We start from the raw sequence: 24,850 nt of genomic DNA on the forward strand, positions 1-24,850 counted from the left end.
GTTTGCAATGTCGATCTTTTTTTCACGTGCAGCACTTTGGAAACGCTGGATTGGATTAAAACTTCAGCTTTCCGCTCCAGTAAACCTGTTTTACAAAATAGTTTCCCTTTTATTCCTCCAGTCCAAACTCCACATGGCTGTGGTTGATTAAACGCCTGAGGTTTAACCATATTTAATCACGATATTATTATTTTTTAAGGGGAGACACTACATGCAAAACTCAATTTTTTCAGTTTTTCAGGTTTTGGGCCAAATTGGTCTCTGAACATAAAAGCTTTCACCCGGAAACAGAAAATATGCCCAATCTTCACAATAACATGTTTAAATATTGCGCTGATTCAATGTTCCCCCATAGACTTATATGGGAGAATGCAATTTCAAGGGCCTTTTTCTCAAAACACATTTTTCTGTCATTGTGGCGACACTATGTCCACGTAAGTCGGACCAAGAGACTTCAAATTTTCCAGCCTTGGACTGAACAATATTTGGAAGATTTTTTCAGAGGGATTTTTTATTATCTAATCCCTGGCCCCATTTATTGAGTTTTGAATGTCAAAAAAATAAGGCGAAAATTAACTTTTTACAAATTTTTCCACTAAAAAACAGCTTATTTTAAAACTAAAGAAGAAATCCAAAATCCCCTCTGAAAAAGTCTTGGTAACTCATTCATCAATAAAATGAAACCATAAATTTTAATGTAGCTCTGTCCATTATTCAGATTTCGTCGCCAAAAAGAAGAGCATTTTAGGCATAAAACACCTTGTTCTTATATGAAAAGATAAAATGACAGAAAACTTGCAATGTATTTTTTCCTCACATTTATGCCAGTGATCTACAGCAAAAGTTTCAAATTGATATCTGTAAATATACATTTTTTCCCTATTCACCTGCAGTGTCTCGCCTTAATAAATGCGAAATTTGCGGAGCTCCTCGGTGTCACAGCCCGTCCCATTCTGTGAGCGAAGCCTTTCATGAATTTATTTATTGGCTACTTTACCACCGCGTTGCTTCATGAGCGCAGTGGCCTTTTTTGTAACGCACTAGAATGTCCACAAGATGGCGGTAGATTCCAGGGAAAGAGCCACGCGCCTTCAGAGCTTCACTTCGGTTTGTTTTTTGGCAGCAGATAAACAGTATTTCTCCAGCATGTGCTAGAAAGAATTCAAATGTTCACCCTGCAAGAAGTTTAATTATTTTCTATCAGTTTATTTCTAAGCCAAAGCCTCTAAAATGAGTTCAGTCGACACGCGCTCACGCCAGATTATTTCAGCCATTATTGAATCATCTTCATTACGCGCAAAGTAAAAGGCTTTTCCTTCCCACGGCAGAACGACTGTGTTCAAATGTAAAGATCGCCGAATATTTACTCTTATTAAGCGACACACTTGCAAAGACAGTGGTTACTTTAACAGACGCAAAAGACAAAGCTACGCCTATTTCCTCGCTAAAATGAAATCAAAGCATGAGCCAAGAACCCATTGTTATTGTTTTTAATCGATAGTAGCCTTCGTCGACTCCTCAGGACGTAAAAAAGTTCCACTCTCAGCCGGTTCCCTCGCTGTGTGTCCTGCGCCTGAAAAATGAAAACAACAGTCCTGTTTTGTCATTGGCGCGGCCCGTGCGTCAGTCAGGGATGAGGGGGCGGGACCTGCGGCCGAGTGATAGTTCCAGTAAGTGCTCACATGCTGTACACCACAGAGTCAACAGGCAGAAACAGACAACCGCTCCGCACCGGACCGAAGGACGCACACGAACCACACGCCTGTCCCCGCGCAGAGGCAGCTCACAGCGGGATGTGACTCTCCGCTGTGTCTCCTCCATCGCCTGACTTTGTTTTTTTTTTTTTTTTTTTTTCTCCCTCGAACCAGTGGACTTTACCGAAGGAAGCGAACTTTTGAGGGGACAGTCGCTTTGACACTTTGGATACTTTTGGGACGCGGAGCTTCTTCTTCTTTCCTGGACCATGGCGGAGCCGGCGGTTCCGCAGCACCTGGTGGAGATCGACCCGGAGTTCGAGCCCCTCTCCCGCCCGCGCTCATGCACTTGGCCGCTGCCCCGACCGGAGTTCCTCACCCCGGGCGACTCCAACACGTCCTCCCCCGCGCCGTCCGTGAAGCAGGAGCCCGGCGGCGGCGGGGACTTCATCAACAACCTGAGCCTGCTGGAGGAGAGCGAGGACTTCCCCGAGCAGGACCCCGGCGGGCTGCTGTGCGCGGACTACTGCCAGGAGAGCCCGCTGCAGCCCCCTCCCCACCAGCAGCATCACCTCCATCAGCACCAGAGCCCGCAGCAGCTGCCCCAGCCGCAGGTGCCGCTGCTCTCCCCGGCCGGGAGCGCCTCCTCCTCCTCCTCCGGCGCCGCCGCAGCCGCTGCCGCCGCCGCGCAGAGGAAGAGCAGCTCGTCCCGCAGGAACGCCTGGGGGAACATGTCATACGCGGACCTCATCACCAAAGCCATAGAGAGCTCCCCAGAGAGCCGCCTGACTCTGTCTCAGATCTACGACTGGATGGTGAAGAGCGTGCCTTACTTCAAGGACAAGGGGGACAGCAACAGCTCCGCGGGATGGAAGGTAAGGGCCAGGCTTTGACCAGGAGCGCTTCTGTGACCACCTGTCCCTGTTTTGGTTGGAGCTTCTGCACAACCACTTTGGGATTCTGTCTATTTCACTGCTGCTATGTTCGATTCAAGCTGAGATTGTCACATTACATCCACACTCACTGCCAGATTGGGTATCTTAGAATATTTAGGGTCACACTTTATTTTGCACTACCTTGACAACTAAATTTAGTACAACGTTATGTGCTCTGTAACAATATGTAATAACCTGTACCTATGCGCTTCATACAAAATGGAGCAACTTGTATTAGTACTTTGTAGGTACATACTGTAATAGGACACAAGACACACCGTTCTGCCATACTGACATATGTTCTTACCTGAGACGAGTTGATGTGTATCTGTCTGGTCTTTGTGCCCGTGGAGGAGCTCGGTCGCTTCCAACTTCACCCACGTTTGGAGCCATAGGAATACATTGGGAGAGGCCAAATGCTAACAACATCTTTGGTCATTTTGCGTGACTGAGGGCACGCGCAAAGACCAGACAGGTACATATCAACTCGTCTAAGCTCAGTTAAGAACATATCTCAGTATGGAAAAACGGTGGCCTGTTCCTTTAAGGGTTAGAGTTATGTATGCTATGTACCTACAAACTACAAATACATATTATTCTATTGTGTATCTAACCCACAGGTACAAGTTATACTAGTTGTTTTAAAGCACATTACATTGTACTAAATATAGCCAGGTGCAATGTATTAAGGGTAAAATAAAGTGTTTCCCTATTTAGTGACCTATTGCTAATGTAAACAGACAAAACAGCAAATGAAACGCTTTTAACCTCTTAACCCCCACCATGACTGAGTGCATTTTCCCCAGTTTGGCTTTACCTGAATCTAAAAGCTTCTTGAAAGAAAGTGTCAAAATAGTGACAGGAATTGACAAAAAAAGCAACGATGATAAGAATTGTCAAAAAAGTGAGGAAAAAGATGAGTTTCGATGAGTTTTGCAGGTCTTCGCTTTCAAATGAGACGTCACACTGACCTCTAGGCTGTAGAAGCGTTTAGATTTGGGTAAAGCTGAACTGGAGAAAGTGCATAGGTTGAGGTGGGGGGTTAAGAGCTTCGAAGCCGAGTCTTAAGTTTTCATTCCTCTGTCCAAACACTCCGCACATGTCCCACTTCTACTACGACTCTCCGAGGTGGTCGCTGTATAGTCGGAGTCTGGGTGCTGGGAGTGGGCGGGGGGGGGGGGGGGGGGGGGGGGGAGCGAGCGGCTGCAACAGGGCCCTCATTGTGCGCGTGGATGAGCGTAACGCGCTGCAGGCTCTGACTCTGGTGTCTCTTTACCCCCTTTTTTCTGTGCTTGTGCCTTAAAGCGGGGGATCACCCTTATCTCAGAGCCTTATCTCAGCTATTTTTATCCACGATCAGAGCCACCACGGCGCAGACTGGAGCCTCTCTGTACGAGCGTTTTCTCTTGTCATTCAGAGCTTTGACTGTTTAGGCGCGTTGAGTTACCTTGTGTGTGAAATGCGCATTGTAAATAATCTCGCCTTGCAGGATTGACGTTTGCAAAACCACCTTTTTTTGACACCGTTGCCGATACAAAGGTTTTTTTTTACACTTTAGCAACACTTCAGTCTGTTATTTTGGTCAAGCCATTGCACAGTTACTCCCATTCAGATTTGTATTTGACATTCATTTGGGCATTTTGACACTTAAAGGAACATGGCCACCGTTTTTCCATACTGAGATATGTTCTTACCTGGGCTTAGACGAGTTGATACGTACCTGTCTGGTCTTTGTGCCCGTGGAAGAGCTTAGTCGCTTCTAGCTTCACCCCGTTTGGAGCCATAGGAATATACTGAGAGAGGCCAAATGCTAGCAACATCTTTGATCCTTTTGCATGACTGAGGGCATAGAGTTCTTCCATTCTGAGATATGTCCTTACCTGAGCTTAGACGAGTTGATGCGTACCTGTCTGGTCTTTGTGCCCGTGGAAGAGTGTGGTAGCTTCCAACTTCACCCCGTTTGGAGCCATAGGAACACACTGGGAGAGGCCAAATGCTAACAAAATCTTTGGTCTTTTTGCGTGACAGAGCGCACACACAAAGACCAGGCAGGTACGCATCAACTCGTCTAAACTCAGGGGAGAACATATCTCAGTATGGAAAAACTTACTTTAAATAATCACAAATTATTTTCCCCATATTGATCGATCTTTTGTTTTAAGGAAAGAAACAATAAATGTGGTCTTTCCTGGACTTCAAGTAAACAAATGCTGTGGCCAAACTGAAAAAAACAGCTAACTCAGCAGCAAAAACAAACTCCACACTTCTAGCGTCACAGTGCGACATCCCTATGTGCCAACAACTTAATATCTACATAAAGAAATGAGTAAACCGTGCATTTATTAGTAAAAATGACGATCAAACTTACACTTCACTGTTAGAAGTCCAGCTAATCCACGGCTGCAGCCTCAAAACAAATCCACATGGTCCAAATTTTCCTCTTCGAAGGGAAACTCTTCATCCCTGTGTGAGTGTCCTGGTCCTCTGAGGCTCCTGTGTGTTTCTGTTTTGCCCTTTCGACGAGTTAGCACAACTTTGTAGCTGGTTTTACACATAAAATCAACAGGTCCTCTCCTCTGGCTGCCGCATGTGTCTTTTTTTCTTGTGTTGTCTTCACCTTTGCTACATTTTCGTGCAATTCGTCCCTTTTTCCTCACTATTTCGTCAGGTTTTTATTGCTCTTTTTGTCGCATTTTCATCCTCGTTTCCTCTCATTTCTGTCGCTATTTTCACACTTTTTTTTCCCCCAAGAAGCTTTTACATTTGGGTGGCACCAAACTGGAGAAAATGTGCTTGGTTTAGGCGGGGGTTAAGAGGTTAAAATACTTACTTCACTGTCAAATTAAGACTCTTAAAGATGCAAGTTGGCCATTTTATGCTCACTACTGCCACCTCAGGTCTTATGCGTAGCTTCAGCTTCTATATTAACCTCGTGCATGACGGCACTTCAGACCCGAAGTAACACCTTTTTGAGTGACAGTGCAGGATTTTAGAGGCAGATGTGGTGAACAGGTCTGGACTCAGCATAAACTCAGTATAGTCCCTTTAATTGGAGTGGTTTTAACTTATCAAGATGTCTTTATTTGCATGTGCAGGCCGTACTATTACGATTTTCCTCTTATACACTGCATATTATGGCATATCTAATGCAGCGGCAGATTGTGTTGACCGCAGAATCAAATCAAAGTTATACTCATTACAGCCGGACCAATACGTCTTTTGTTCGGATCCCACCGGCCCCTGCGACGCTGTGACGGCCTCTCATCGCATTTTCCTTGCACATAAAACAGAACGGCCTTGGCGCACATGACCCGGGGACGGTGCGCACATGTCGTGTCCGATGCAGAGCGACCGGTGGTGTGACTTTAGCATCATCTGACCGCTGCCTGCTGGATGTGATTTGCACAGGTCTGCTGACTCAAGCCGCCCGCCCGCTCCTCCTCCTCCTCCGCCTCTGTGTGTGCGCGGGGCCTAGAAAGCATCCAGTCTGTCATTTTGGGCCGTCATGTGCAAGTAATACGAATAATAATAAGTGCCTCATAACATAATTGACCTTCTGAGTATCAGCTGTTCTGGATCAAGATCAAAACAGGAGAAGAAACGGAGTCTAAAACAGGCATGAATGAAAGGAAGTTAAACAGCTTATGCATGAATGACATTAACCAGGGAGCAGCTGCTGGCTGGGCGGCGCGGTCACAGGTTTGATTTCTGTGTGGGGTTTGCATGTTCTTCCCCGTGTCTGCGTAGGTTTCCTTCGGGTACTCCGGTTTCCACATCACTAAAAACATGTACACTAGGCCAGGGTGGATGAGAGTGTGTTTGAGAGCTCACGTGTGGGAAAACAGATGGAAGTTAGCCTAAGTCTGCAACCCGGCGTGGCGTGTTTACATGCATGTGTCCACGTATTAGGCGCATTGAGTTGCTTTGTGTGCGAAATGTGCAGTATAAATACACATGCCTTGCCTTGTATGTTCATTAACATGCACTGTCCCGACCAAATAAACTGATGAAAATAAACATTTCAACGGCACAATGGCCCTGACATAGTGGTTCCAACCAGAGACACAGCACTGAAGTTTACATTTGTTTATCTGAACAGTTCACATTCTTGATTTTGCACTAAATTTCATCATTAATTTCAAAGGGAAGTTGATGTAAAATTAGTTCTGCCATTAAAGCTGGGGTACCTGACTTTTTGTTGTTATAGAGTAAATGTGTAAATGTATTTTTGCTGCATAGAAACAGACCTTGTTGCTTTCTCTTCACCTAAATGTTTGAGCGATGGAAGACAGAAGTAGAATCTTAATCAGTGCAACATTTTTGTGCGAAACATAAACTTCTTTATCACATACAAATAAAGTCAAGTCTTAATTGGGTCCACAATCATGCAATCATAGCTAGCGTTAGCATTAGCACGATGCTAATGCATGTTAGCATTCTCCGTTATTTATGTATTTATGGGCTGTTGAACCACTTTGCTCCTCCCCATGCATCTTTATTTAGCAGAAAACTCTGTTCATAATTCAGCATTTGTTAAAGTAGTTTTTGAATAATTAGAGAAAGTTTAGATTTTTCTCCAACTTGTTTTCCCCCTGAACTGTTTTCAAACATGACCATGTATGGGCGATTCCAGAGACGCTATCTGTATCTATAACCTAATGGGGTGTTGAGTTTTGAAAGTATTTTCACAGGTATTTGATCTCAGATTTGTATAATGATATTCTACCTACCCCATGCGCTATAGGACCTTTGGTGAGGCGTAAACCTATAGGTAGTTGGCTTTAATCAGTGTGTGATATGTCGTTGCTATCTGAGATATTTAGGTTTAAAGTTTTGACCACTCATTGAACGAAATGGAAATGAGTCACATCAAAAATGCACCAAAATCTACAAAACGTTGTCATAGCATACAGAAAAGGGTTACGGAACAAAAACATATGAAAAATGTCGTATAAAGCAAAGGCATGGGTCTGGAACCTTAAACAAAAGACAGTCCTAAAGTATTTTGATCCACAAACAATAAAGAAAACACACTTTTAACTGATAGTATGATAATGAATGAATGACTCAAAAGTAAAAATGATATAAAATCTTTGAAACTGTAGTGATTGAAATATAAGCAGCAGATCTAGATGGTCCTTCCCTGCAAAACGTCTGCCAGTGTGACCGAGCGAGTACTAACAAAAAGTATCTTTCGCGCCTGTAAATAAATCCCAGCAGCGGCTCCGTAGTAGAAAGAGGCCGAGATGACAGTGAGTCTCAGTGTTTCCATTGACTCGGGGGTTTGACTGGGCCTGGAATGTCAGCTCCAGTGTGTGTACGGAAACGCCGCGATACCAAAAGCATTCGTGTTTCCTGAAGCGCGTCCAAAACATTACGCAACGGCCCCGGCTGCGGAGCTGGGAGCTGTGGCGACAGGGGCTGCCTCTCGTCCCGCCCCCTTTTCCCAATTCCTCTCGCAATTAAAACCGCTGTAAAGGCCTCCACGTCTCGGGTCGACTGCGCAGTTTTGACTCAGCTGTGGCTTGGATGAATGTTGCTTCTTATGTTGTGTGTCACTTTTTAAAGGGAATTCCCAGTAACAAACCATCTCAAAACATCCATAATAATGACTAGACTGACTTAGGACACACTGGAGCTTAGTTTTTATTTGTTTGTTATGGTTTTTGTACAGTGTAGTATGAGAATGGAGTAACAAGACAATGCAATGTAATGTAATATTCCATTTTGTCCATATTCCTACACAAAACTCTCATCCCACCTCTATTAGAGATTGATAAAATGAATTCCGGACACACAAAAGGTTGAGAAATTAGCGTTATTGCAATATCCACATTACAAGAAGCTGCAGTTAATCACAAACCAGTACACAGTAACTTCAAAATGGAGGAAAAGTTAATCAACAGTAGCGATGTCAAATACCAGGAATTTTCAACGTTTGCCATTTTCCATGGGAATTTACAGCAATTCATGGGATTTAACGGGAATATAAGGGAATTCATGGGAATAAATAGGGATTTAAAGGGACAGAGTTTAAAAATGTTAAGATTAAGTAAAAAAAACATCTCCAGAAATCAGCAACACTCTGGATAACTGAGGCCCTATGTCAAAAAAAAAGAAGAAAAATCCTGATATACTATCCCTTCAATCCACTCACTGTGTTTTCAGTGAATTCACTAAATTGAGCCTAAAGTTTTGTTGTGTATCTTTCGTGTTACTATATCATGTAAAGGACATGTGTATCCACAGTGTATCACCATTTCCCGCCGCCTCCCCTCCTCCGGCGTGTCTTTACGACGGCGATACCTGGAAGTGCCGCGATGTTGCTCTGAGGCGGCGCCGCTCACAGATTAACCTCTGAGATGAGAGGATCGGTGTGTTCGCCTCGCCGCAGCTCCGTGTGTGATTATCACGTTATTATGTCTCAGAGGGGAGTTCAGGTGAAGCTCCGGGGCGCTGTCGTACATCACACCGGCAGATCATTCACGCCTCAGTGAGAAACAGGGGATTCTGGACCGAGGACAGGATGGAGCTCACACAAAGGAGCTTTTCAATGGGCTTTTTTTTTTATTAGGCGAGACGCTGCAGGTGAATAGAGAAACCTTTTAAATTTAGAGACTTCAATTTTAAACTTTTGTTGTTTACTGTTTTATTTCACTGACATGTTAGTTACAAAGACCATTTTAGGGGGATTTGGGATATAGGATTATCTAGTTTTAAAATGAACTGTTTGTTAGCGGAAAAATCTGTAAAAAAAAAATATATATATATACATTCACCTTGTTTTTTTTAAATTTAAAACTCAATTAATCATGTTAGGGATTAGATATTAAAAAATCCCTATAGATACAGACGCCATTGTGTCATAGAGGGGGCGTGGCCTCACCAAAGGGGAAAATAGAATCTTCTGGGAAACACAATTTTTCACTCTTTTTAGCCATTTTCTGGCGAAATATAAACTTATTTATCACATACAAATAAAGTCAAGTCTAAACTGGGTCCATGTGGATATTTATTCACAGCAGATTGTTCAATAGAAGCGAAAAACGGCAGTCGTAGCTAGCGCTAGCTAACCGTTAGCATTAACACGATGCTAACATGAAGCATCCTGTTAGAAATGTATGTCTTTCTGGGCTGTTGAACCACTTTTCTCCTCTCCATGTCTTTGTATCTTTATTTTTATTAGAAAATTCAGTGTCTGTTAAAGTAGTTTTTGAATAATTAGAGAAAGCTTAGATTTTTCTCCAAATTGTTTCCCCCCTTAACTGTTTTCAAACATGACCATATATGGACAAATCCAGAGATGCCGTCTGTATCTATTAAAAATCCTTCCAAATATACTTATGTCCAAGGCTGGAATGTTTGAAGTCTGTAGGGGCTACTTACGTGGAGATACTGTCGCACCAATGAGAGAAAAATGCATTTAGACAAAATGGCTTTTGAAATAACAATTCCCCATATAAATGTATTCCAAAATATCGAATCAGTGCGATAATTAAACATGCTCTTGAGAACTTTCCAGGTGAAAGTTTTTATTTATGTTAAGAGACCAAATTGGCCCAAAAGCAGAATTTAGTTGCGCTAGGCTAGTGCTATGCTAGTGCTAGCCTAGTGCACGTCTATGGTAACTAGTAGCTTGCATTAAAAACAGCCTGACCCAAGTGCACCTGAGGCAAATCACTTATAACACCAGACTAACCATATAAATGTCTGTGTCGACTGAATAATTCTTGAAATATAACCATTTTGCATATAAAATAACTTATATTTGAGCAGCATCAGCTTCCTGGTTGTAGCTACACAGCGGCGGAGTGATCTGCTCGGTTACCGGATCTACAGGAGTTTGTTTACCTGCGGCCGTCATTACTACACGTGGAATTCACAAAGGAGCTTTCTACAAATCAGATATGGCAACCTTTGGAGGACGACCCCATGATTTTGAAGAGGTTTTTAATGCAGGCTACTAGTTACCATAGACATGCACTAGCCTAGCACTAGCCTAGCACCACAAAACCCTTTTTTAGGCAGAATTATTGGTAACATCCTCTCATTTTACACGTCCCGATGAAGCTGTATTTGGATATAGACTGTCTCGTAAACACAATTAAAACCACAACATATCGGAAAGTTCTATAGAAAATGCTTTAGGCGTTGGCTCCTGCCCCGACTTCACCTCCCGCCGTGTGACTCCACCACATGCTCCACAATAACGCCGCTGATATATGGATCCTCATTGTGCCTTTCTGTGCGTTATAGCTTCAGCTCGGGCCCGTGCGCTCAGCCGGTGCTTTGTGTGTGGGGGGGCGTCTGGTGAAGCCGCTCCAAGACGGCGAGAGGCGGGGGGTATAGGCTGAGTAATGCCTGGGAAAAAGCGCGGTGCCTTTGACCGGCGTGAGGAGAGTTATTCATAGGCCCCCCCACCGTCTGAGTTGGCACATTGTCCTCAGCCAGGCGAGCAGAGCGCAGCGTGGGGCTTATGGCAACGCTGTTTGGCAATATTTGAAGTTTTCTGAGGAGTTTTAAGACTTTTCTTGCTCGCGTGAATGTGCAGTTTTATTTTACCTCTTCAGAAAATTGATTCAAAGTGGGGAAAGTAAAGGGACCTCCAAGCAGTAGCTCCTCTCCCTTTTCCAAGTACCTCCCCAAAGGCTTTCTACATTTATGCACGATGAGTCACTTTGTAGATGCATTTACTTTTCATTCTGAGTACTTAAAGCTCAATGACTGAACTCACTCTTTCAAGTAAGGAATGTTTTTGTGTTTTTTGTGAACAGATGTCGTGCTTGTGTCGTCATGTGCAGCTTAAAGTAGATGGTTCAGACTTAACGGACTTAAAAACCTTTTTGTGGGCGTCTCGTTTATCATTTGAAATAGTAACAATGAAATGCAGGAGCGAGAGCTGGTGAAGACTTGACGTGGAGCTCCCCCCGCAGGCAGAAGTGTGAACAACTGCTTTCAGTTTTGATTTACAGCGCGGTTTACAGCTTCAGCACGGGTGATGAACACTCTTTGAGCGCAGAGTGATCTGTGACTGACACAATGTTGGCTTAAGGGCTTTAAAAATGTGGAGGACCGTTTGGGATTATACTAAAGACACAATATTACAGGAATTTTATCAGGAAGTATTGATCGAAGCGCTGAAACAGTAGAAGAAACAGCCAAATGAAACAGAATTTACTCAAAACTACGTCAGTGCAGTGTGGGTTTGTTTTTTGGGGCAATGTTATAACATTGTTTTAAGGGACTATACGGAGTTTAAAAATGTTAAATTAAGTATTTTCCTCCCCCTACATGTTTCAACAATGTCCTAAAGTGTAGAAGGAGCCCAAACATATTCACCACAACTGCCTCCAAAATCCTGCACTGTCACTCAAAAAGGTTGATAAAATAGAAGGTGCAGTTACACATATGACCTGAGGTGGCAGTAGTGAGTATAAAATGGCTAACTTGAACCTAGCCCCTTTAAAGCTTTAAAGGTGCGCCATGCCACTTTTGATGACGCTCCAGGATCAACTGTTTTTTAGGTTCCTGGTAGTTTTCACTGTGGTCTCCATGGTTACGTGTATGTTCCTTTCAGAAACCCTACCAGAAACCCTAAAAACCTTGAAAAACAATAGATCCTGAAGCATCATGGGTGCCACCGGGATTGGAAAGTGCAGCCACTGAGTCACTGGTACACTGATTAACTGATCTATTTTTTAATGTAAAAAAGAGAGTCGGGACACTCCAGGGGCCGCGAGATGTTTTCAAGACAATATTCTTCAAAATTCATAGCAATGAATTTGATGTGTTTTTGATTGAAAGGAGCAAATATCAAACATGCTCTCAAACCAAACGTTATTACAGCAGATTTTAAATGTTGTGCACCTGATTATATTATAAATACTAGTTATATTTTACAGTGGGGGGCCCTGACTCCTCCTGAGTTGTTGGTCTGGTGATTTTGGGGCTCGTGGCCTGAAAAGTTTGGGAACCCCTGGCATAGTGCACCTTTAAAAAAAAGTTGATACGTCGCCTTTAAGCCAACCCAAGTTCAGTTGTAGTTATAGTGCGCCCCCATACACTCCATTTGACACCTCAGTGGACCTAAAGAGTCCCGAGTGTCCATCCCAGTGACGAAACAGACTTAATATGAGCTCCCTTTGAGGAAAACTACACAAAAGCTGTGGAAGGCGGGTGACAGTGACCGCCTGAGTTGCCCCGTTCTCAAACCGTGACCCGCTGATGAACTCCCACAAATCCGACACGTGTTAAATAGGCGCCTCTAACGTTCTCATTAGTTCTCCCTGTACTTCACTTCAGGACAAAGTCATTATCCATGTGACGGAGCTGAGCACGGCTCTCCTGAACTGAACCCACCACAGCCCTATGAGCCCTGTAAAGGTGTGGATTACGCGTATTACGAGTCATCTTTTAATGTTGTTCTGTGGCGTTTCTTGGCGGCAGCTCCCAAAAAAACTTCTCCTGAGGTTCTTCAAAAGCTTTCCTCACCTCTCCGTCTCAGCAAAGCAAAAACGACTCAAAGTTGCGCAAGTGGCTCGAAACACAGCTCCAGCCAGTGTTTTTTTTTGGGCAGCTCTCTTCGTTTTAGTCTTTTGGGAGAAAATGCTTTTAGTTTTAGTCACATTTTAGTCAATTCTAAATGAGTCAAATGTGAAAGGTCAGTGCTAGATCGTATGCTCCGGAGGGACAGTCTGCTGTGATTTTGTATAGATCTATGAGTTTGTTTGTGTAAAAATACAAATAATCCTAATCCTAACCCTAATCCTTAAAGTTAACCCCTTAACTCCCACCTGAACCGAGCACATTTTCTCCATTTTGGCTTTACCCCAATCCAAAAGCTTCTGGAAAAAAGCTGTGAAAATAGCAACAAAACTGAGACGAAAACAATGATGGAAATGTGACAAAAAAGTGACGAAAAACTGATGAAAAAGTGGCAAAAATGTCACAAAAATGTCACAAGAAATGGACAAAAAAATGACAAAAATGTCACAAAAAATGACAAAAAATTGATTAAAAAAATGACAAAAAATGACAAAAATGTCACAAAAAATGACAAAAAATTGATTAAAAAAATGACAAAAAATGACAAAAATGTGACAAAAAATGATTAAAAATTGACGAAAAAATGACAAAAATGTGACAAAATGTGACAAAAAAATGACAAAAATGTGACGAAAAATTGACGAAAAAAATGACAAAAATGTGACAAAATGTGACAAAAAAATGACAAAAATGTGATAATAAAGTGACAAAAATGTGACAAAAAAAAATTACGATAAAATGACAAAAATGTGACAAAATGTGACACAAAAAAAAAGTTACAAAAATGAGTTGAATACCCAACAAAAAAATGTTGGAAAAAAAATCTGATGACGTGAGGAAAAAGATCCTCTCGGTTCAGGCGGGAGTTAAGAGGTTAACCATTTCCCTGGCCCCACGTTTTCACAGCAGACAGTCCCTCCGGAGCATACGATCTAGCACTAACCAATGTGAAACTCAATAGATTTCATAACTATGATGTCATACCGCAAAGCATCATGGGATTTGCAGCAATTAACGGAGATTTTAAAAACACTTGGACACCACAGAGTTAGATTATTTACCAGCAGTGACTCAGCAGTTAATGGAGTTGCTCCATGTTGCTTTCTTCACTTTTTATACTGTCTTTTAGCTAATGTTAGTCTATGGAGAATGTATGCTTTGCTAACAACAACAAACATGGCGGATCTCCATGGCGATAGTGGATTTTCCCGAACTCTGTAGGTTTTAGTCAAATTTTAGTCCAGTTTTAGTCAATTACATGAGTACATTTGACTTTCTGTTACCTATAAATGCACAAAGATTGGCCTCAGGTTTAGACCAAAAGCCTAAAAGTGTCATTCCAGCGCCGCCATATGAGCAGAAATATGCCGCTGCCGCCGCCTGAACGCGCTTCCTCCTTCTCCTCGTATAAGTGTGAAGACATTTCAAACGGATCATGGCGGCCGCGTTCTGCTTAGAGACAGGACTTAAATATAAATGTCCGTGGCAGCGAGGGCGCCGCATCACCGCTCCATCTGCCGGCGCTCCCGTTGGCGAGGGCCGGGTGCCGGGGCGGGTGTCCAGCTCAGTCCGGCCCCACCTGGCTCCTCCGCGGCCCCGTCATGTGTGAGCGCGGCAGACGGGCTGAGTCAGACCGCAGCTCGCAGCCATATTCCACCAGACGCACTGTATTATGCAAGAGAGCGCTCCGGACTGTGAGGTACAGTTTCAGCGGAGCGGACCTGGAGTTACAGGGAATCTGCCGAGTCATTTAGCTTTAAAACCGGTAATACTGTTGTTGCATTGTTTGAGTATCAAGAGTTCAAAACGCTCTTCTCTAGTCACAGTGTTCTCTCAATAAAAACAAACCTGGAGCCAGTGTCGTTTTTGTCAACAAAGCCTATAACAACATCATTACGTTGGTGCACCTTTTTTAACACACTGAGTGCCAAAACGGAACAAATGTTTGCATTTGTTTTTTCTATTGCGAAACGAGACACTCTAATACACTTTATGTGTGATTTTGGCAGCTCTGTGATGAACAGAAGTGAAATAAATGACGATCAAAAACTTGTGAAAAGTCACGATTTTGACATTTTAGATATGTTGCGTTTTCTTTTTTTCTAGTCTGAGGCAGCGCGGTGTTGTGTAGTGAACAGCTGTAAAGCCGACACTTCTCTCTTGCTCTCTGGAGCGCGTTTGACAAAAAGGGTCGAAACAGCTGAGATTTTAACATTTCTCTGAGTTTTTAAAAGGTTACAATCGGTCCAAGGACGGCTGAGAAACATCCTGTTAAAGTCTTCAATCCGAGAACCAGACTTTTTAAAAGCACACGCGATAATGAGCAAAAGTGATCGACAACACGCAGTGTTTCAAAACGACAATGTTGTCTTTGGAAATTGACTTGAAACAAATATATTTAGGCATTTGCCTCTTCCCATAACGTTAGTGTCTGTCTAGAGAGGAGAGAGGAGTTAATCAGAAAGGAGAGTGTTTCATAATCCACGCAATATCTCTGAATTTAGAAAAAAATCTGTGATTTTGGTCAAAACTAGCCGCTGTTTAGCTTTAGAAACAAAAAACTGTTTTCACCTGCAGAGAGCTTAGAGTCTTATTTTTCAAACGAGCCATAGCATGTGTCCATATCTATAACATAGAATACGCTGTGGTGCAACAAATATCATGAAAAATGGTCTGGATTGTTGCCACTCAACTAAATCCCAAAACAGCGCCGCCTCAATGTGTACATGACGACAAAGTTTTCCGGCTGGTTTCTCTTAATCGAGTGCATTACATCCAGTTTGACTTCATCTAAATATAAAAGGTTCTTGAAAAAAAGTGTCAAAATAGCAACAGAAATGACACCTCAAAAACGAGGATGAAAATGCAACATGAGAGCTCCAATAAAGTGACCAAAAAAATCAATAAAAAGTGACAAAAAACAACAAAAAAGCAAGGGAAAAAAAAGTCAAAAAAGTGATGGCAACAACACAAGGAAAAAGATCAGTTTAGATGAGTTTTGTAGGTCTTAGCTTTCAAATGAGGCTTTACACTGGCCCATAGGCTGTAACCGGTTAGATTTGGGTTAAGCTGAACTGGAGAAAATGAAAGTTTGTAAGTCTTTAGAGCTAATAATTGTATTATTTACGTTTGTGGCAGTAAATAAATGATGTCTTTTGCTCTTTTGAACGACTCGACTTCCCATCCCTGTCCGAGGCGTTGCCTTGAGGCTCAAACCCCGGCGACGGGACTCGGTGTGAGAAGTCTGAGCATGGCCAGTTCTTCCCGTGTTTGTCCGCTCCGCGCACGTCACCGCTGGGTCAATATTGAACTGCAGCCGCCGGAGCTGGACGCCTGTAAGGTTTCTTTTGATGTGGGACGGCCCGATCAATGGAGCTCCACCGGGTGTACGCTCTTGACCCCGGGGACGCACTCCCACGCGGGCCCGAAAAACAAAGTGCGCCGAGCGGGAGCGCACAAACAACGCCGGGACCGGGCGCAGCCAGCGGACGGACGGCACCGGGGTCAACGGCTGCACCCGCTGACTCCGCTGCACCCGCTGACTCCGCTGGCCGATGCATATGGGCGAGGGGCGGGTCAGGTGTCAGGGGACAGGGTGTTTGTCCTTGTACTATGGCTGCGTCCAACCACACAAGGAAACAAATAAGCTGGATTTGTATGAAAGTGTTGTTCGGCAGTTTGTAATACACTTCATTTATCATTAATGAAACTTTCCCACAGTTTTACAAACCTGTGTTAATCATTCATAAGTAGGCAAACCTTTCAGGGGCTTGTTTGATGCGTTGAAGACCATTTTATTGTGGATTCTCACTGAATTCATGAATGGACAGACGCTTCTTCTTAGCTCTTTAGGTCAGAAAAGACACTATTTATTCCTTGCATAACCCATAATGACCCATAATGCTTTGCGTCTTGGGGGGTGGCTACAGCCTGGAGGCCTTTGAGGGCGAGTGAAGCTACAGCCAAACAATGATGAAAAACACCTTCTGCCGTGCTCATTAATCGCTCCAACAATCGAAAACGTGATCCGGAACTACAAAGCTCTGCACACGAAGTTAGCGAGAACTTTCAAGATCGACTTTTCAAAGTAAATTGATAAAAAAGCACAGATTTTTTTAAGTTTTGGTTTAGTGCAATTTGATATTTTTTTTATGGTGTTTGGAAGATTGATATTAGTCTCTTTGACAGCAGCGAACCCCCAAGGCGAATTACCCGAACTGTCTTTTCTGACCTGAAGAGCTAAGAAGAAGCTTCTGTGACTAGAAACCGAAACGTCCTCAACTTTACCAAAACCCTGTCCAGTCGATGATTTAACCTTTTCTACAATGGATGCTCCCTGGATGAATGAGAGTTGAAAGTTGATAGATAGATTCTTGTAAAATAGCCGCCTTTTAAAGGAAACGGAAAGGAAAGCAGATACATAAAAAGGGTTTCCGAACTTTTGACGGATTCTGTACCGGCTCAAAAATGCTTAAAGGTGCATTATGTAATTTTTATGCGGGAAAAAAAAAAGGTTAATATTTGTGCGTATTTGACCTTGTAGTGACCGAGCGGATATGACTGGTCAGCGTGGGCACCTTCACTTTCCACCACAGTGGTTTCTAGGACGCTCCAGGTCAATTGCTTTGAAGGTTTTCTGGTGAGAGGCTCCGTCAGCAGTGAAAACCTTCCAAACAATTGATCCTGGAGCGTCCTAGAAACCACTGTGGTGGAAAGTAAAGGCGCCATGCTGACCAGTTACACCCAAAAAGTTGCATAATGCACCTTTAAAAATACAGTTTGATTCAAAAGTAACCATCGTTGTATTGATATCCACGTTTACTGTCCTTACACAGCTCAATGGCTCGAGCTTCACAGCAACAACGTCCCAGGTTTGATTCCCGCGCCGGACATTTCCTACGCCTATTGTACTTGTTTTTTGTCATCGGAGGGGCCTCGCTCCCAGCTATCTTATAAACAAGTCTAAGTTATTATCATTCACCCAATAAATATAATAAAATAGAGATAGGTCTTCATTCTGTGATTACCCACATACAGAATAGCATTTTCTTTAGGAGCATGTTTTGTATTGGGAGCAACAGTATATATAAAATGTAAAGCAGCTGTTGCCTGTTTAATCTCTGCTTAGTTTCCTTTGTACTCGACATTACCAGAACTCTGATTAAGACTGAACCAAGTTGTTGCGATTCCAGTCGAGCACAAAGCAGGTAATGTTTTTGTAATCCCGAATCAACATCGGCCGGCGTCTCTGAATATGAATTAAAATATATTAGCGCCCCCCAGAACAGCCCCGTCCTCTGTCTCCAAACGCTCCAGTCCCCAGGCAGTCCGGACCTGGCATGACCCCAAAACATGAGGCCCAGCTGTGTTCAAACACCCCCCCTCTTCCCTTTTTACCCTCCTCTGTTTCCTGGCCCCCCGTCCCATCCATCCATCCAGCCTTCGCCACAGCCTTCGCCCGCCTCGCTGCGTGCAACAAAGCGGCCCACAATGAGAGTTTAAAAGGCTTACTGACGAGAGGAGGCCCCCCCGGTCGAACCCCATGAAGCTAACAACTTAATGTTCGCAGGGAGAAAAGGGGGGACGCACAAAGGGGAGAAAGAAGTGGGGTAGATTAGTGTAAGGTCCCGGGGCGTGTTCACACTGGCCCCCGAAGTGAACTTGACAAAGATCGTGCAAATAGTATCCCTGTTCCAATGTTGTTCCCTCGTCAAAAACAAACCTGGAGCCGAGTCTGGAGCCGACCTCGCGCATCTTTGAGCCATCTTAGAGTTTTCCTTGGTGGCCATTCTTAGCAGCAGCTCCCAAACCGCTCTTCTTCGTCCCCTCTCGATCTCTTACTGAGCTGAATCGCCATGGCCTTAGTACAGCCAGTCACTTTGTTCAAACAGCTGCACAGCAAAAGGGGAGCAAGAGGAGGGGTGGGAGGAGCTTGTAGGGAGACAGGTTTTCCAATCGAGGCATAAAAATGACATTAAATCCATTCTACTTGCCTCACAGTGCATACATCCTGGTACTTTGAAGGACCAATACTGTCACGGTAAAGTTAAAAAAGACCTCTCTTCTTTCATAGATGTCAGAATAAAGTGAAAGCCTTTTATTTTTCCCGGTTCGGCCAATCAGAATCCAGCGTGCGACTCGGCCCGCCCACATTCTTCACACTTTGTCCTAAACACTGTGATTACCTTATGATTGAGGAAAATGACCAAAAAATGAGACAATTTAGCAATTAAACCCCTGAACGTGCGCTTTGAAGTTTTACAACATGGCGTAGATTTTACGGCGAGATTTACGAGGCGGCGAATCCGAAATCATCTGGTTTACCGTAGATTGAAACGAGGCGCATCTTTTAAATCAAACGACCGAGTTTCTGTAGCAGCAAAGACGGCGATCTGTGTCTTAAATCTGTCGCAAAGGAGACAGTTTTTAAACGTGTGCACTTCGAGGCTTTATGACACAATATCACACTATTTTTACTGTACTCCTGGATTACCACCTGATGATGTCACACAGTGGAACAGGTCTGGCTGAGGAGAGGGTGACTGTTGGATTAGTCATGTGTGAACTGGAGCTGCATAATTCACACATTAAATAGAAAATGAAATGGCAATCAGTGAGTCACAAAGACAACAGTTATTAAGGTAAGATAAACTACAAAATGTCTTTTCTTAAGGACTCAAGAAACAAAAGTGAAAGACAAGATGGAAAATGTGGGCACATTTGGGAAAATAACATGGAAAATGTTGGAACAAAATTGGGGGAAGATGTGAACAATTGGGGAAAATTAGGGAAATACATGTAAAAAACACTATGGAAAATTAGGGGGGAAAAATGGAAAAAAACTGGAAAATTTGGGAAAGAAAGATGAAAAAAAATGTGAAAAATATATGGAAAATTAGGGGAAAAAATAGAAAAAAAACTGGAAAAAATTAGAAAAAAATATGGAAAATTTGGGGGAAAATATGAAAAAAAAAGTAAAAAAAAAAAAGTAAAATGTTGGAAAAAAGATGAAAAAAATAAATTAAAAAAATGGAAATTTTGGGGAAAAAATATGAAAAAAAGATTTTTTTTTTCATTTGGGGAAAAACTTGGAAAAACAAAATGCTGAAAGATCCAGTGTTGCATGCATTTCCCACCAAGATCTTGTATTGATGATGGGAGAGTGTGACCACTGTGCATTACCTTAAATGTCTCAATTTGAGCATAATAAGTAGTTTGGATGAGTTAAAATGTAGTTGGCAAATGACTTGTTTCTGACTCATGACAAAACATTTTGTCTTTATTTGACATTCATTTCATTACCGACTTTAGTAGGCAATTAGTTTTTGTCCCATTGGCAGATTTACTTTCTTATTACAAACTAGATCAGGAAAAAAGTGTAAATGAGTGAAAACCGCTCAAAACAAGATACATTTCCTCAATTCAAGTCATTGAAGCCAATGCTTTATATTCACTTTTTGTCGTGTTTTTCACTTGAAATGATACAAAAATTATATGACTTAAGAAAAAAAAGTTGGCAATAAGAGGTTTTATCTGATCTAAGACGAGACCAAACCTGCTCAAACTTTAGATTTAATCTTTTAAGTAAATTCATGTAATTTCCAGTGTTGTGCTTATTGTATCAGTCTGGCATTTCATATTTTATTCTCCTCTATTAAAATGTGCATATAGTGAATTTACTCTTCTTTTATAACTTGGCTTCATTGCAAATTTAGGTGCAATCTTGAGATAAATGACTATTATCCACAGCACAACCAAGAAAAGCGTTTACCCTCAGATTTGAACTCCTCCGACATACCGAGCATTTCCCCTCAGTGCGAGCGCAGCCCGTGTGGTTCACAGCGACACTTGTTGGGAGTTGCATAACGGAGACGTTTACTGGAATCCTGGAGCCGCGGGGCCAAAGTCTGGTGCCACTGGTTAGTCAGCGGAACTGCTCTTCCCTCTTCCACTGTTCTCCCTCTTTATGTGCACAGCTCGTAATTAAAGCCCTGTGCGCCAGCATTCCTCCGCCTTCTTTATACCGCCTTCTTTATACCGCCTTTATAGGGCCTTCCTGCCAAAAGCGTTTTAATCCAGTGTGCGCTCGACACCTCCTCCTCCTCCACCTCCTCCTTCTCCTCCACCTTCTCCTCCACCTCCTCCTCCACCACCTCCTCCTTCTCCTCCTCCTCCTCCTCCTCCTCCTCCTCCACCTCCTCCTCAGGGTGGAATGCAAGTCAAAGTGATCGGCCCGGACTTTAGGGGGCGCCGTCAGATACAGCAGTCTCTAAAGTATTAAAAGCAGGTATCAAAAAGAAATATAGAATCTTTGTATTCAAGTTTTGATGCTGTTTGTCATCAAAATATAAATGAATAAAAAGTTAAAGACAAGTTTAAAAAAATTGAAAAAATTAGGAAAAACAAGTGGAATATTTTCTGTAAATTTGGGGTGAAAAAAAGATTTTTGGGGGAAAAAATTGAAAAAAAAAAATGCTGAAAAAACACATTCAAAATTGGGAAAATGTTGAAAAAAATTGGGAAATTTAGACTTTTTTTTGGTTTTAATTTGAGGCAAAATTGAAAAAAATACAACATTGAAAATTTAGGTAAAAACATGAAAACAAATGTAAAAATCTGGTGAATAATTGGGGGAAAAACACGAAAAAAAAAGTTGGACAAAAAAAGAAACATTTTGGGAAATTTAGGGACAAAATTTGGAATAAATTTGGAAAATTTGGGGAAAAAACATGAAAAATTTTGTTGAAAATGGGAGAAAAAAATAAGAAAAACTTGGAAAGTGTTTTTTTCCCCGCCGTTTTGTCATTAAAGGACGTTTCTTGGTTGTGTCACCTCAAACAAATGATACAAAAAAATGTAAAAGAAATTAAATGGAAGAAAAAGGAATAAATTAACCTTATTAATCTGTTTTATGGTTCTAAATGACAAATAATTTAATAAAGGAATCGAAACAGAAAAAAAGTATACGCCCTCCGCAGGCAACAATGGGAACTGCTAAAAAGAGGGCAGTATTGTATCTGCTAACGGCTGGCTAACAAGTGGATGGCGCTGTAAGGTCCAATGAAAGCAACAGAATCCAGGAAATAGTGAATAATGACCCTTAGACGAAGAAGACATTCCCCAAATAAACAGTCAATGTTGCAAAATGACTTCTGTAGGAATGGGAAGAGAAGGCGCGTGCTCCGAGTGTAAACGCTCCTGGAGAGGTCAAAGTGCGACTGATCACCTTAAAAAGCCGAGCCTGAAGAGGGATTTCCTCAGCGATCGAGCGACTCCAGGCTTTGAGACGCTGAGTCACGTTTAACTAAAGGAGGAGAAGCAGATGTGATGGAGGCGCCGGCCCTGTAATCCACACTTTATCAAATACTGCGAGTGCGTCGGAGAAAGTCTTACTAATTATTATTCACTTGGAAACAGGTGGGGGAGCCGCTGCTGCGAATGCTGCTCTGTAATTCACTCAGTTATCCCAGTACGGCAAGTTCTATTTCCACTTAACCCCAACATGAAAACAAGGACATTTCCTCCAGTTTGACTTTACCCAAATCTAAAAGCTTCTTCAGGCGTCAAAATGCAACAAAAAAGTGACAAAAACCTGGCAAAAACAGACAAAACAGTGACAGAACTCAACAAAAAACGGGATGAAAACACAACAAAAAGTGGCAAAAAATCCAAAAAAAAAAAGCAACAAAACAGGTGATGAAAATGTGACGAAAATACAACAAAAATTCAACAAAAAAGTGAGAAAAAACGACAAAAAAGTGACAAAAATGCTACAAAAATTCAACAAAAAAGTGACAAAATGCAGCAAAAATACAACAAAAAGCGACAAAAATTCAACTAAAAAGTGACAAAAATACAACAAAAAAAGTGACAAAAATACAACAAAAAAGTAAAAAAAATACAAGAAAAAATGGACAAAAATACAACAAAAATACAACAAAAAAGTGAGAAAAATACAAGAAAAAAGTGACAAAAATTCAACAAAAAAGTGACAAAATACAACAATAAAGTGACAAAATACAACAAAAATGCAACAAAAAAGTGAAAAAAATACAAGAAAAAAGTGACAAAAATACAACAAAAAAGTGACAAAAATTAAACAAAAATTAAACAAAAAAGCGACAAAAATTCAACAAAAAATTCGACAAAAAAGTGACAAAAATGTAACAAAAATACAACAAAAAGTAACAAAAATACCAAAATATTAAAAAAAACAACAAAAAAGTTACACAAATTCAACAAAAACATAACCAAAAAGTGACAAAAACACAACAAAAAAAGTGACAAAAACACAACAAAAAGTGACAAAACAAACAACACAAATGCAACAAAAACGCATGCTGTAACAACTCTAGGAAAAAGTTTAGATTAATTTTGTCGGTCTTAGCTTTCAAATTCAGCATTATAGTCTGTAAGGCTGTAAGCTCCAAGAAGCTTTAAGATTTAAGCTGAACGGGTTAAGGTGGGTTTAAGAGGTTAAAACTGTAGCCTCTTCTGCAGTACTGATTTATTAGTCTGACTGGCTCCTGTGTTTTGTCCCGTTGGAGCGTGACCCCGTGCAGCGTGTCCATGTCCCGCTCCTCGCCCTGTGATGTAAAGTCGGTCAGTTTGGATTGAGTAACTCGTGTGACTCTGTTTCACAATGCACTGTTTTGCTGCCGTCCCGCACACAGCTCCACCACGTGTGTTTTTACCCTCCTCCCTCCCCTCTGCTCGGGCCAGTCCCACAGAGGCAGGTCAGGGGCCGGAGCAGACAGGTTTGGGCCGACCCAGAGCAGCGGGACGGGCCGTAGTAACCGCGCTGTGTTTGTGTACAGCTGGGAGCGAGTGTTTACTATCAATACAGGAATCAGCACGAGCATGAGATGTGAAGGCGCTGCAGGGGAACGAGGAGAAAACGAAAACATTCAGAGATATCCATTACAAACTTTTGCTGGAGATCATTAATGTAAAAAATGAGGGCTCGTAAGTAAGTAGAAGTATATATTAAGTTTATTATCAACTCAGACATTTGTGGAGAAAACACTGTAGATCTAATTATAAAGCATTTGTATCAATTTCATGAACTTGCAGGTTAGTTTTCTAGCATTGTTGTGAATGTGATCCTGAAAAGTGACCCTGCAAGTTGTGAAATGTGCCTATAAACACGTCCCGGTCCCAGAATTGGGATACTACTAATATGTGAGGAAGATTAGGGGTGAGTTTACCCCCACCAACATTTCAATTTAGTGGCTTCATTGTTTGAAATGGAAAAATCAGGTATAGGGCCTTTAAAGGGACTATACAGAGTTTAAAAATGTTAAAATTATGTATTGTCCTCCCCCTACATGTTCCAGCCATGTCCTAATGTATAGAATGAGCTCAGACCTGTTCACCACAACTACCTCTAAAATCCTGCACTGTCACTCAAAAAGTTGTTCGAAGGTCATGCACAAGCTTAATATAGAACCTGCAGTTACGCATAAGACCTGAGGTGGCAGTAGTGAGCATAAAATGGCCAACTTGCATCTAGCCCTTCTTCATTCATTATGTCTTCTTGAAAACAAATGTAATTTTTAAGGTTCTTTTTGAAAGACACCTTGTCCGTCGAAACGCGCAAGGTATCTGAACAAGCTTTTTTTTACCTAGTGTCTTTCAAAAAGAACCTTAAAAATTAAGTTTCCATGTAGCCCCTTT

At 42.1% G+C, this 24,850-nt stretch overlaps 1 protein-coding gene across 1 annotated transcript in view; it reads left to right on the top strand.

Moving 5' to 3' along the window:
- The first annotated feature begins 1,558 nt into the window (after positions 1 to 1,558).
- foxo1a (forkhead box O1 a) overlaps positions 1,559 to 24,850 on the top strand; it is a 68,192-nt gene continuing 44,900 nt past the window's right edge. Inside the window, exon 1 of the mRNA XM_079574259.1 lies at positions 1,559 to 2,569. Coding sequence (XP_079430385.1) covers positions 1,964 to 2,569 — 606 coding nt within the window. The 5' untranslated portion in view covers positions 1,559 to 1,963. The remainder of the gene's footprint in view (positions 2,570 to 24,850) is intronic.

Source organism: Gobius niger (assembly GCF_951799975.1).
Source record: "Gobius niger genome assembly, chromosome: 1".
In the NCBI taxonomy this organism is placed as follows: Eukaryota; Metazoa; Chordata; class Actinopteri; order Gobiiformes; family Gobiidae; genus Gobius; species Gobius niger.